The 14,370-nt window shown below is 46.3% G+C and overlaps 1 protein-coding gene across 3 annotated transcripts in view; it reads right to left on the minus strand.

Moving 5' to 3' along the window:
* The window catches only part of Adcy2 (adenylate cyclase 2), a 350,815-nt gene that overhangs the window by 105,845 nt on the left and 230,600 nt on the right, over nucleotides 1-14,370 (minus strand). For all 3 annotated transcript variants that reach the window (XR_015735023.1, XM_087897019.1, XM_087897018.1), the window contains exon 5: nucleotides 3,306-3,454. Coding sequence is in view for 2 of the 3 variants with exons in the window: in XM_087897019.1 (XP_087753145.1) it covers nucleotides 3,306-3,454 (149 nt within the window). In the remaining variant the exon portion in view is untranslated. The remainder of the gene's footprint in view (nucleotides 1-3,305; nucleotides 3,455-14,370) is intronic.

Raw genomic sequence — 14,370 nt, forward strand, 5'->3', positions numbered from 1 at the left:
ATCACAGGCAGCCCCCAGAGCTTGCTTTTCAATAGAGAAATGAAAAGAGTAACCAGAGACTGTGGTGCAATATCAGAAACTGTGTAAAAGGAATCGTGAGGCTCTGAGACAGCAGTTCTCAAGCTTGTGGGTCGCAACACCTTTGGGGGTCAAATGATCCTTTCATAGTGGTCACCTAAGACCAACAGAAAGCACAGATATTTACATTACAATACATAACAGTAGTAAAACTACAATTATGAAGTAGTAAAGAAAATAATTTCATGGTTGGTGGCGGACCAACACAACACGAGGAACTGTATTAAAGGGTTGCAGCATCAGAAAGGTTGAGAACCACTGCCGAAAGGCTCACACAGGGATGGGGTCAGGGGAGGACGATCTAAGAATCATTATCACAGAGGTCACCCTGGCAGTGCCCCGTGGAAGCAGGCAGGCCATTGGAGCCTGAGCAAGGTCTGCGGTGGGGAGACATGGTCAGACACAGACGGAAGATGAACTGCACACTGCAACTGATTAAACTTTGGCAGGGAGCATCCAGGAGAAGAAACTGAAGTTGAAAGGCAGTTTCAGGTGAACCATGTTTGGAATCCAGGTTCAGACGGACCATGAGCTCGCACAGGGAGAAGGCCACTTTACTGTTGTTAGTTTCGTTGTTAATGAGCACAGGCTGCGTTCCACGCCTTGCACAGAGAGTGAAGCTCTGGGGGAGTGGAAAGAAGAGCGACAATATCGCTCATTTACAGACGAGGGTAAACTCAGGGGAAGAAAAGAAAACATCAAGATTATATCGACACCAAGACTGACCATGTTCTCTCAGTAGGGTCTGCATGCCTGCACAGCCAACACAACAAGGAACAGAAGAATTACACAGATCTGGAGACAGGAGATCTGGATTGAGGAAGTTGGTATTAATTAGGTCTGTGGCTTGGTGGGGGTTGACACCAGAGGTAGGCAGTTGAGGACAAGGGAAACCAATCACAGCGAAGAAAAATTCTCTGTGTCCTGAGCTATGTGGAAAAGCTGTAGCTTCAGACCGGATGATACGCAGGATTAAGCAGAAACACACCTGTCTTTATTTTGCTTTCACTTGTCAAATGTTGTGTCTGTGCTTGCTTAGGAATGACTGGAAAAGATCCAGAGAAAGGCGACCAAGGGTCAGAAGGTCACCAACAGTTGCTGTCCTCAGACCAAGAAATCACTTATTTTCATTAGTGTTAGGAACTGCTACTAGGAGGAATAAGCCCCATGTCTAGCGGACACCAAAGCAGAACTAGGAGGCAAACAGTTGATTTCTCTGGATGCCCAGCAACGGATTCCTTGTGCTGGCAGAACTGAGCTGCCATGCTGTGAGGATGGCCGGGCATCTGATGGTGAGGACCAGAGGAGCTGAGGCCTCTAGCTAACACCCATGTGATCCACCCATGGAGGGCAGGAGCCACAGAGCAGGCAGGTCCTCTGGCAGCTGTATCTAACACCTGGCCTGCAGTTTCACAGCAGAATCCAAGCCTCAAACATCTGGACAAACATCTCTTAAACTTCGAGCCCACGGATGCTCTGAGGTGCTAATGTCTGTGTTAGGCCACTAAATTTCGGGTTGTTCCGGTAAGCAAAAGTTGACAAGTAATACAGGTGATAAAAGGGGTTCATTCACTGCTTGAGGGTGCCATGTTGTCTGTCAAGATGTCAGCGACTGCTTATGCCACCACGCTTTCCTTTGCGGGTTTTGATTACCCAAATAAATGGCTTGAAATCAGCTCCTGCAGTGGGAGGGGGATTGAGGCAGTTTGGGTGGCAGAGAGCTGGAGAGAGGAAGCATTTGAATGGCACACCCCCAGAAACCAGAAACGTTATCTTCTTGCTTCTTTGACTTTATAGATGAAATGCTTACACAGCTAAAGGCAAGCAGGGCTTTTAAACAATTTTATTGCCTAATGGGCCATAACGTTCTTTAAATAGACTTAGTTTCTCCCCTCACCCACTCAATGTTTCTCACCACAATTCCCATCCTGTCACCAGTGTTTCCCCTTTAGGTACTGTTTGGTGAAACGCATTTCTTATGGCTCATTTATTTATGCCTATACTTGGGTCCTGCATGTCGCCGGCTCTGAGTGCCTTTCTGTAAGATCTGATGCCAAATGAGCTATGTCTCTACGCTTCAGTGAAGTGCGTGTTTCATCTCGGATTTCCAAACTTTGATTTACAACAGCTGGCCCGGGAGACAGTAGCTGTGATGAGAGTCCAGATTTGGAGGACAGACTGGGTTCCAGTTCTAGCAGATGCTCCACAGCCGGGGCTGAGAGTCAAGATTTGGGGAAGAGGCTCTGGCCCACGTCTAGCTGATGTTCAGTTAAATGTATCTGTGGCCCTGGATATACTGAAGTATGATTCAAGAATCTTCCTGGACAACTAAAGAACATCAACAAAGCATAAACAGAAGCAACCGGGTCTATGTGCGGAGGACTATGGGGACTAACGGAAGGCCTGGCACCAACACAGTGAGTGGACGAGAGAACAGATTCCTGAAGGAGGTGCCTGGGCTGGAGAGGACGAGAAAGGAACACTGGCTATGCGGTGGCTTGTGGATGGGAAGAAAGGAATGCATCTCCTTTCCAGCCTGAAGGGAGGGGCCTTAGAGGTTGCCTTCTACATCAGGGGCAATAGAGGTTTCGTACATCTTCCCTCTTGGCTAGAATCCCACAGTGTTAGCTTGCTGGTTTCTGAGCACTATAATTCTAGGAATGACTCTCTGGGGGATATACTCACGACAATGTCTGTCTTGACAAAGCAGTTATTGCCATGAGAAATATAAAGATGCCGTTGCTACTAGTTGGTCAACCCGATAATCCAACCTCCCCGGAATGCTAGCTTCATGGAGGTCCCGCAGCCAGGACACAACCTGGGAGGATTGACTATTGTGTCTAAAAAGTTCATGGGCACTCATACTGATTATACTGCAGTCTGACTGTGGGGGTCCTCAAAAAAAAAAAAATAGACCTCACCATTCACCTCTTCTCTCGTCCTCCCTGTCACAGACAGAAAGTTGACAAACTATGTATCAACCCAATGAATAAGCAGACCAAATTATATCACCCCAATGTGAAGGTTCCTAGCGACATCAGAAGGGTAAGAGGAGTGGGCCCCACTGTACCATCCGGGGACAGGTAGTTACTCTGTGACGTGACGCCCGACTCCCCATGCCGCTCAGGGCCTGCATGGTGCACCGTACCTCACATAGGACAGGTAGTTACTGTGTGACGTGACGCCCGACTCCCCATGCCGCCGAGGGCCTGCGCGGTGCACCGTACCTTACGTTGGTGTGCCGTTTGACGTACAGATTGTGAAAGTTGTTTGTGTTTTCCATCTGGCCAGCTTTGGGACCCTGCAACCTCTGGATGATCTCAGCTTTCATCTCCATGGCTATGTGAGCCGGCAGCAGGGACAGCAGAAGGCGCTCCTGTGAGGGCGGGAAGTAAGGGCAGCACACTTCAGACACTGACGGGAGAGGCTGCCTGGCCAATGCATTGGGAACCCAAGGCTCCTCTGGTGAAAAACAACCGTGACTCTTCCTGAGGTTCCTGAGGTCAGGCCATATTATTACATTCTTATTTACAGAACTCTCAATAAGAGTTCTCCACATGGGTAATAAAAGAAGGTATAGTTATTTCCCCAAGGATATTATTCATCTATTTTGATTCTAAAATAGAAAAGCAGGAGTAATATTAAAAACCCAAAATACCAACAGACAATGTGAGATAAAAAAAACATTCATTTCACCTTTCCGCTCATGTGTGTGATAAACCACAAGCTTCATTGCACTTGGGGAAGGCGGCTAATATCCCACACTCCCTGAAAAAGGAAGCCAAATACTTTCCAATATTTCATTTCCTCTGTGATAAACCCTGCCTCCTCTGGTGATCACCAACTACTGTGAAAACGGAGTCGGAAGCGGGAGTTTCTACAAAGCACCACCCAGAAGAAGCTACAGAGCACCAGGGCTCATGAGCTATCTGTGGACTTTCGGTTTCTGCATTAGTGAGCACACTAGAACCCTCGCATGCGAGCCGACATGGACTTCTGTATATACCTATCTTAGTCAGGTGGCATTTTCCCTCCCTCCGCAAGAAAGATAATTATTTCTAGGGGAAAGAATCACATAAGAGCAATCATGGAAAGTTTAAAGTCAACATAGAATAATTTAAATGTTAATATATTGTATTTAAAACAATCAGTAGACTCCCCTATGTTAGTATCACCTCCTAGCCACGGCTCCTGACTACTGTCATATCTTGGCACCTTCCAGGCTCCAGGGTGGGCCCTCGGCTCTTAGTTAACAGGACCCTCCTGGTGGTCACAGTGTTAGATCTTAGTAAAAGTGAGTTTCTAATAAAAGCTTGCCTTTAAAAACACAGGAATTTCCTTTAAATTTGTCTTTGTCCACTTTTAAAGGTCAAACGGTACACAGCAATTGCTCAAGAGTGCCCCATCTACTTCCCGGGTTGTCGCTGTAGCTCGTTCCTTTCCATGTTCAGTTTCTTGGGTCTCAGGGATCCCCCATGTCCACCTGTTTCCTCTAAAGGACCTCAGGAGGGCTCATTCTGTCGCTCATCGGCCATGTCTTCCCTGCCACCCCAGCCCCTCACCCTGCTTTCTGAGGCCACCTACAGACTGAACTCAGATCCTCTACATGGGGCCCACCTGGCATTAGCCTTCGTTCCATATTCTGTACTGAAGCGTGCTATACCCCAAGCCAGTCCCGCCTGGAGACACAGATTTCATGAGCAAAAATGGAGACTCAAATATAGTGGTTTTTCTCTCCCACTCCAAGCCTTATTTAACAACCAAATGTAAGTCACAATCTCTATTTTAAATCCAAAATGTAGACGAATGACCAACTTTTTAAAAAATGTACTGAAAAATTGCAGAAGATGAAATTCATATGTTATGTAAAACAGACCCGTCTCTTTTGCTGTATTAAAGAATCGCCATGGATTTAGAACACAGAGAAGTGTTCGGGAATGGGGCGTTGGCACGGTTCTGTGAGCAAAGGCGCTTGCCACAGGGCTTGACGACTGGAGTCTGGTCCCTGAGACCAAGGTGGAAGGAAAGAATGGGTTCTCTGGTTTTCACAGCTGTGCGGTGACACACCTCCGTCTTCCAAATACAATTTGAAGAATGCCATTAAAATATATTTAAAAGACCGTGGGTTTCAGTGGCATTTCTCAGTGGGTAAAGGGCTTGCACACAAGCCCGATGGCCCGAGTTTGATCCCTACAACCCACGGGAGCCATAGAACCACATGCTCACTCCTGCACACTGTACATGTGCACTTACACACACACACACACACAAACACACACACATATTCACACACAAACACACATACTCACATACACAAACATACACTCACACACACGCACACAAACACACACACTCACATACACACACAAACACACCCACACACACTCACACACTCACTCACACACATATACACACACAAACACACACATACATACACAAACACACACACTCACATACACACATACAAACACACACACATATTCACACACAAACACACACTCACACATATTCACAAACACACACACTCACATACACAAACATACACTCACACACACAAACACACACAAACATACCCACACACACTCACAGACTCACTCACACACATATACACACACAAACACACACATACATACACACAAACACACACACTCACATACACACATACAAACACACACACACACACACACACACACACACACTTACATACACCAATAAATGAAAATTTACTAAAATGACAGATTTAGGAGGTACAGTTAATGAGCCACACAAAAGCTTGTCTGTGACCTGGGCATTTGGGTATGGCTGGCATACAATACCAACTCTTCCGAGAGTAGTCCATAGACAGGATCTGACCTGGGAGAGGTGTGGGGCCAGAGAGCAAGCCACCAACACAAACCTGCAAGCGAGGTGATGAAATCTGAGGCACTTTGAAATTTGTCTTTTTTTTTTTTCCTTATAAAAGAGAGCTCAGTATGAAACTTGTAAGTGCCAAACGGCCCCTGTGACTTGTTAGGAGCTCATCACAGAAAGAAAAGCCCTCCTGCTCCGGCCCAGCAGACAAATGTGCAGGCTGTTGTTGCCACTGGCCTTTCAGCTCGGCCCCAGCGTTCCCTGCACCTGGCATCACTCAGCTCTACCGTCTTCCCACTTACGCTGGCTACACTAGCTCTTAAGGATGGCTTTGGAAAACCAGAATCAAGTTGCACATTAAATTCAGTGATTCCTTCTTTCTCTTAGGAATCTACATATTATTTCAGAGAGCTCAGGGAACTCTGGGACTTTCCAAAATGATTCTGAGACGCTCAGCTTCATCTGGGAGCTCAGGTCAAGCCATCTTTTGTCCCCAGATCTAATGCCAATGGCAGTACATTTTTTCCCCTAAAATGTGTTCTTTCAAAGGTGTTCTATGCAAGAGTTCCAGAGTTCATTTAGTAAATTTCTACATTCTGCCAGTCAAACTATGGCATTATGAACCCCAATGGTTCTAATGTAATAATACAAAAAAATTTGGTATATTTTATGTTACTTTTGTGACTGAGGGTCCATGAAACCCCCCCCTCCCTTTTTTTTTCCTGAGAAAGGATTTCTCTGTGCAGCCTTGGCTGTCCTGGAATTCACTCTGTAGATCTGTAGATCAGGCTGGACTCAAACTCCTAGAAATTTGCCTGCCTTTGTGTCCCAAGTGCTGGGACTAAACGCATGCACCACCACTACCAGACAAGAAAATCCAATTTAAACAGATCTGATAAAGTTTAGAATTTAAACTTATTCATACTTATGTGTGAGCCTCCTCTTTTTAGTGAACTGGGCAAATGGTAAACGTTTAAAGCTAATTCATTTTTCAAGCAAAGAATAAACTACTTGGATAAAAATTTTTAAATTTTCATCTGCTATGTGAGAATTTCACACATTTTTACTATTTTTTTTTATCGTTTCTACCCCACTCTGCCCCTCCAAGTTCTCAAAGACCTTCCTATGTCCTCCTCCCAAATTCATAACCTCTTCATTTTCATTTTCCTTTTACAGTCCCCTGAGTCCAAGTACTGTGGCCTGTATGTGCACATGCGTAGAGCCATCTACTGGAGCACGGTTAACCTCTGAGGGCCACACCTCCACAGTAATGGACTCTCTCTCCTGCAAGAGATGTCAGCTGCTAAGAGCTCTCAGACTCTCAGATAGCAGTGAGACCTCACCAGCCCCTCTCCTGTCTATGCTGGATGGCTGGATTTTTAAACATTTCTACTTCAGAATTCTTATATCTAACAATTGTTTTAAATGCAGCTGAATCCACTCAGGACACCAAGCCAGTGTAATGCGCAGGGGAGATGTTAAGTATCATAACTCTCCTCTTCCCAGCTGAAAGGGCCTATCAGAAACCTGGATTCCAGAGCAGTGCAGAGCCATAGGTGACTCCATCACGTACTTGTAAAGGAAGATCTTGTCTCACCTAACATTGCCCTGCAACACAAAAGAGCTCAGGTCCCACCCAGACCTTGGCCTTTAGAAGACACCCACAGGGGGTGTGAAAAGGAGCTACTAGCACCACCCTCTAGCTCACACTAGAGCACACCTCATCTTGCAGCCAGGGCCAGGCCTGCACATCTGAGAGAATGGACGCCTTCCGCCGATTCCCATCGTCTGTGTATCCCTGGAGTTGCATTCTGGCCACGGTGCTATTGCTGCTCTGTCCATTGTCTTTCAGAGATTGCCTCCCAGGGCCCTTGTAAGTATTGCTTTAGACCAGTTAATTAAAGCACATCACATTGAATACTTATTATTTGAAAACTCTTGTTGCATGCTTATTTAATGCCCACTTTAATAAAGCAGTTACAGTTTTTATATGCGACGGAGAATGGCCCTTTGGAGCAGAAGCAGCCCTGAGATGGGACGAAGATGTGGGAAGGTGTGAGTTCCAGCCTTTTTGCTGCCATTAACAGAGGGCATGGGCATCTGAGCCTCGATTTCATTGTCTAGAAACCAATTCTACTGTACCAGTGGAACTATCCATGGCCATGCAGGAAGCAAACACTTCCCTAGTACTGTGGTGGGCTCTTTGTAGAAGTGACTTTTCCCAGTTCTGGAGACAATTGTGTGCTGTTCCACGTGTTCCGTGATGAGTGTCCCCAATAACTGTGTGGTGTTCCACGTGCTCCGTGATGAGTGTCCCCAATAACTGTGTGGTGTTCCATGTGCTCCCTGATGAGTGTCCCCAATAACCGTGTGGTGTTCCACGTGCTCCGTGATGAGTGTCCCCAATAACTGTGTGGTGTTCCACGTGCTCCGTGATGAGTGTCCCCAATAACTGTGTGGTGTTCCACGTGCTCCGTGATGAGTGTCCCCAATAACTGTGTGGTGTTCCACGTGCTCCGTGATGAGTGTCCCCAATAACTGTGTGTTATTTCACGCGCTCCGTGATGAGTGTCCCCAATAACTGTGTGGTGTTCCACGCGCTCCGTGATGAGTGTCCCAGTAACTTCTCTTCACCAGCGAGGCTCTTGTTCCACCTCCCCTAATTTCTATAGCCTCCCTAAATAGGGCTGCCAGTCAAGAGATTGCAACCACAATCTTGCTTTTGTGTGGCCCTTAAGGAGCAAATCCAGAAGTGTGAGAAGGACAAGGACGTTCTGGCCAGCATGTCCACTTCTGTGTGTGGGGAACGTGGAGCTCTTACTCAGGGTTACTTTTATTATGATAAAACCCCATGACCAAACACAACTTGAGGAAGAACGGACTTTTATCTAGCACAATGGGCTTGCTTATTTCATGGTCTAGAGGACTGGAGTGCCCTGTCCAAATTAAAATCAATGTACTGTTCAGCAAATCACAGCTGTCTGCCACCAATCATTAAGACTTTTCCTTACATGTATAACATATTTTCTTACTAAACCCCCCAATTACATACAATTTCATTTCAATTTAACTATTATGTCAACTGAAAAAGTCAGCACAGCCGTGGCTCAGAAAAAAATGTCAAGACAGAATCTGAGACTTCCAACCTGGACCGTGGGTGACTGTTCCACTCACTCTGGTTTGTAAAGAGGTGACCAGAGGCTTTCTGGGGAGCACATTGTAAAAAAGAGGTGGAAAGGATGGAAGTACCACTCACATGCAATCACTCTCCAGCCAAATGGAGTCAGAGAAGAAAGTACTCATCAAGTCAGATTGTAAATTATGTCTATCGTCACTGATGACGGGAAGCTGGTGTTTCTAAGCTTGAACTGTTTACCATCAACTGTCAATTCAATTCTCCAAATTAGAGCCTCCAGGGAACCAGAAATCACTCATCAGGTGGATAAATGCTCAGTCCTTACTGGGAGAGCATGGAGCTCCCCTGGGGAAGGCCACAGCTGTGTTCTCTAGAGCAAAGCAAAGACTTGAGTTCTAGCACTCAGAGGAAGGTGGCAGGCAGGTCTCGGGTGGGGCCTTGCACCGAGTCTGAGATAATGGAACATGATATCAGCATAAAGGACTCCGCATAGAATCGAGATCTCACTGAGCATAAAGGCCAGCAGTGAAACATTCCAGAGGAAGCTGATTCTGGTTGACTCATCACACAAGGACACCTATCTGCAGACCAAGTGTCGCCCCAGCCATGAACAATCTGTGCCCTATGGAGAAAACGTATGCAGACTGGCCACACTCCTGGACACTGGGTAATGAAATCCAAAGCAGGATACCGGGGATGCCAGGTAGGTCAGGACACCGGATTCTGATTTCCTCTGGGAGAAAGGACAGGTGAGAATACCCAGTATCATCAACTCTAGAAGAAACAAAAGGAAGTGGGCTTTGATGAAAGGTTCCCCAGAGCAAAACTGAATATATTAACAAATAAGATGTAGCTAACCAACATGAGTGTAGTTACAGACGTACAACTTCTAGCAGTAGACTGAGTTGTTCTGAAACATTCAGACCCTCCATCTTTGTTCCACTGATCAAGCCATGACCAATGGGACCAATGGAATGGACATCTGTGATAGGGCTTCAGTTAGCTCTTTTTCCTACACTGCTGCAGTGCCGCAACAGACTACCCGAGAAAGGCGATGCAAGGGTAGAAAGGTTTATTTTGTCTCCCCATTTGAGGGTGCTGCCCAACATGGTGGTGAAGAGATGGGAACAGGAGTGTGTGGCCGCTGGTCCCATCGTGTCCTGGGTCAGGAAGCAGAGAGAGATGAGGCCTATGTCTCAAGTACTCCCTCCTTTGTGTTCAGTCTGACATCCCAGTCGAAGGGACGGTGAGGTTCACATTTAGGGAGAGTCTTCCTACTCCAATTAGCACAATTTAGGCATTTCTTAACAGCACCAGAGTGTCTATTTGGTGATGCTATATTATGGAAGGTTAACAATCAAAATTAACCGCATTTCTCCTTCATGTGGAGCATCTGGGGCTGGCAGGCTCACCATGCTTTTGCTTGCCTCCTCCTGAGGACCATTAGTGTGATGGACAGTTGCTTTGTAAACCTGGCAGACTTGTATGATATAGAATGCTAACCCACATGCCCAAGAAGTACAAGTGAAAGACCATGGATCCTGGAGATTACCTTGATCTGAGGACAATTCTACCACACTATACCCGAGCTGTAGAGAAGCTTATAACCCCATAAAGGCCAACCCGTGCCATTTGATAGACGATGTCCCCAGCTGTTCTGACTTGGTGAGATTTCATGTACTTAGTCAGGTAGGGAACCGCCCCCTGTGACTTCAAGGTGAAGGTCTGGGATAGACTGAGATTCTGACTTTCTCTTTTTCTCACTCAGAGCAGAAGGAGTTGAGGCTCATCAAGGTTGCCTGCCCCTGAGGAACTTACAGGCTTTCAGTGGCATTGAAGTTCTGCCCTTTTAACCCTATGGGTTCCATCAAGCATAGCAGCGACGGTGTATTAATCTGCATTCCTTCTATTACACTAAAAAGCAAGAATAATTTATCTAAAGGACTTGCCCCCAGTGAAAAGCTGAGGTCATGAGAATTTATTCCATTCTACCTGATCTTACAGGTCATCCTACATTCAGATTTTCAGTGACCATTGTTCTCAGCTAGTACTAATTCACACAGTAAACAAAGCAAAAGGGTTTCCCAATAGCTCTTTCTCCTCCATAAAAGAAGGAGAAACATTTGTAACTGTCAGGAAGTAAGTGAATCTTACAGGGCTCAGCAAGGAAACAAAGCTCAGAGATTGGAAAGGCCCAGCCTCAAGGCTACATAAGTAGCAGTACCTGCTAGGGGAGGAGATTCTTGCAGGCTCAGCTGAATGCAAGCTGTGCAGGGATCACCAGGGCTGCAGCTTTCTTAGCCATCACCCAAGCTGAGGTCAGTGTTCCTGTGATATGTCAGCCTTTGAGTCGCTCATGAGCCTATGAGTAGGCTGTCACCCAAATTCCTGTAAGTAGCTCTGAAAACTCACTGGTTCACTAATGCCACACCGTGAAATCATATCGCTGTTCTGTCCTCAGTATTCTAATTGAGGCAAACAGATATTGGCTCACGCCTCCCAGGAAAAGTCACACAACAGGAGCATAATCAGCCAGCCTTGAGCCCTATCCTTCAGAACGTGGACCTCACAGTACAGTGCAAGCATCCTGCCCTCAAGGAAGCCCAGTGAAAGAAAGGGACCACCAGCATCTGTACAGTAGGACCCCTTGCCCAAATATCCTCTGAGACCATCCTCAGGAGGCTCAGATTCTTGTCCACAGTGGACCATGCTGCCAAGTCTGGGAGTTAAAAGCCAATGAAGGGACAGAAGAACATGAAACTCGGGACAACACAGTGTCTTTAAGGACCAATACTAACTTCTGCTTCAAAAATGTCTGGGGATAACTCAGTAGCTAAACTGCTTGAGGGTCACAAGTTGGATCCCTAGAACCCACAGGAAAGCCAGGAGGGAGGGCAGCTGCCTGTACTTCTACAGTGCTCGAGGCAGAGACAAGGGATCCACCACAGGCTGGGTAGCCAGACTAGGCCGATGACAAGCTCCAGGTTCACCAAGAGACCCAGATTCAGTCCGTAAGGCAAAAAAGATGAAGGAAGATACTGGATGCCAACCGTGGGTTTCCATACACATGTGTACTGGCATTTACACACACACACACACACACACACACACACACACACACACCACTCCACACATACCTATGCCCCCCAAAAGTGGGGGAGTATCTGCGATGGAGATTGAGGGAAAGACTGTTTTCACGTAAGTAGTCCTACAGCTCCTGGTGGATTTCTGATCCATATCTCTTGAGGCCAGGTGCTGTACTCTTGATTAAGATTCTCCACTCAACAACATTTATAGATACTTTCCATGCACCACTTCCAGGCCTAAGCAATTTGTAAGTATTACCTCATTTGGTTCTCCCCACAACCCAGGGAAACTCGATACTGCCATTTGCCTCGTGTCTAGTAAGAGGCAAAGGAGAAGGCAATGTGTGGAGTCACTGTCTGAAGTCACAGAGATAGTGAGTAGCTGACTGCTTCTCACCAGTGCCCAGGAAACAAAAGCATACGTAGGTACAGGCGTGGATGACCCAGCCTCAGCTAGTGCCCGACTGTCCATACACCTGTCTTGGATACGACAGAGTCACACCGCTCTAAACAGTGATGCTAGCTCAGAGATCTCAGATCTGACAATGCTCTCTTTCCTGACATAGCTCAGAGTTCACAGACTTTGGGAAATGGGGCATCTGGTGGTGGATTCCTTACAGATGCAAACAGAGCACACAGATAATGTAGGCGGGAATTTGTTTTGGTGAGTCGCACCACTCATCTGAGGCTGAGGACACAAGCTCTTGATGCTAAAACAGCAGGAAAGGCTTACTAAGGGAAAAATCCATCTGATGAAGAGAACAGAATCTGACCTCCGTGGAGACTTAGCATTCCGGATGGGCTATGTCCGTCATTGGCAAAGGAACCACCCCTAGGAAGGTGGGCTCATTTTAAGCTATGCTAAAGAGATGGGCGGAATAATTAATCCTTTAATGAGACGTGCTTTTCCTCCCCAGAAGAGCCCCTATGCTCTAGCCCAGCTTTGTAAGTTGACCTGCTTTTCTTCATTATCAGAAAAGTGTGACTTCTCTTTCTTTTCCTCCTTTTGAAGCATGCTTTCCTTAACAGTTTGGGTCTCCCCAACAGTTTGGGCTGTCTTACGCACCTACCATGTAGTTGACTTTCATGCGAGCTTAACTTTTTTCTTCTCTCCTTGGGACTGCTGATGTTTTTACAACTTGCCTGCCCTGAAGTTTTGTTTTGTTTTTGTTTTTTCAAATGCTAATAAAATTGTCTTTGCCCTTCCATTTGATTCCATTCTTGAATTATTTTATTAAGGAAACTAGGAACCCCAAGAAGGGACCCTGATCTCTCCTGTCTTATCTAAAAGGGGGCTACAAGTCCAGTAACATTAACATTGATTTAAAAAAAATCAGATCCAAAGGAAAACAATTACCTGTGAGCTGAGCCTGGCTGACTCACAGAGGTCACATGTATGTCAGGTTTGCTGTGTGGTTAAGGATCTAACCATGGCCTGGGTCTCTTCCTGTGGGCACCATAGAGTTGAGCACAGTCCTCACTACGCCCTAACATCTGCATCTCTGCTTTGCATATTCACATCACCTGCTGGCCCTCTAAGTTTCCAGCTACCAGTGTGCTGCTGGCTCCTGTGCTTTTCTTGTGGGACTTTTCTATGTGCTTCAAGGGTTAGCAGCTTCATAAGTTGAGATTTAGACTAGACTTCAATGGTTTCACATCACTAGATGCCAAAAGAAATGCCAGTGACTATGGAGACAACAAAGGCTGCCTGACAAATGGCCACATGTCTTCTGGGGGTAAAGCAGCTGACAATCACTACTCTGAATGTCAGACACATTTGGCTTCTTCCTTTCTTTACTTCAGTCCCTTTCCAGTCTGGGTTTTATGGTCTTCTGCTGCAATTTTATTTCCCCTTATTCCAGTATGGAAGAACACATCTCTCCAGGGAACACATCTTGCTGGAAAATACCTCATTACTTCTTCCTTCAGGCTACTGTACAAGAGCCCAGATGACCACATACCCAGTCAAAGAGGGGCTGAGACTCGCCTGTACTCTGGGTGGGGTATGTTTGTCTAGGAAGATGCTCTTGTTCTTATGGAAGGGAAGAAGAGGTGCTGGAGACAAACCAGGGTTCTCTGGGTTCCCTGTCATCATTTTCAAGCAGAAGCCATTATCTTCCTGTTCAGGCTATGCCCTTGTCAATACAGTTGAAGAAATGACTGACTATGCTCCCAGTTGCCTAAATACAAACCTGCATCATCTGGACCACACCTCACTTC

Source organism: Myodes glareolus, chromosome 15 (genome assembly GCF_982192425.1).
Source record: "Myodes glareolus chromosome 15, mMyoGla1.1, whole genome shotgun sequence".
In the NCBI taxonomy this organism is placed as follows: Eukaryota; Metazoa; Chordata; class Mammalia; order Rodentia; family Cricetidae; genus Myodes; species Myodes glareolus.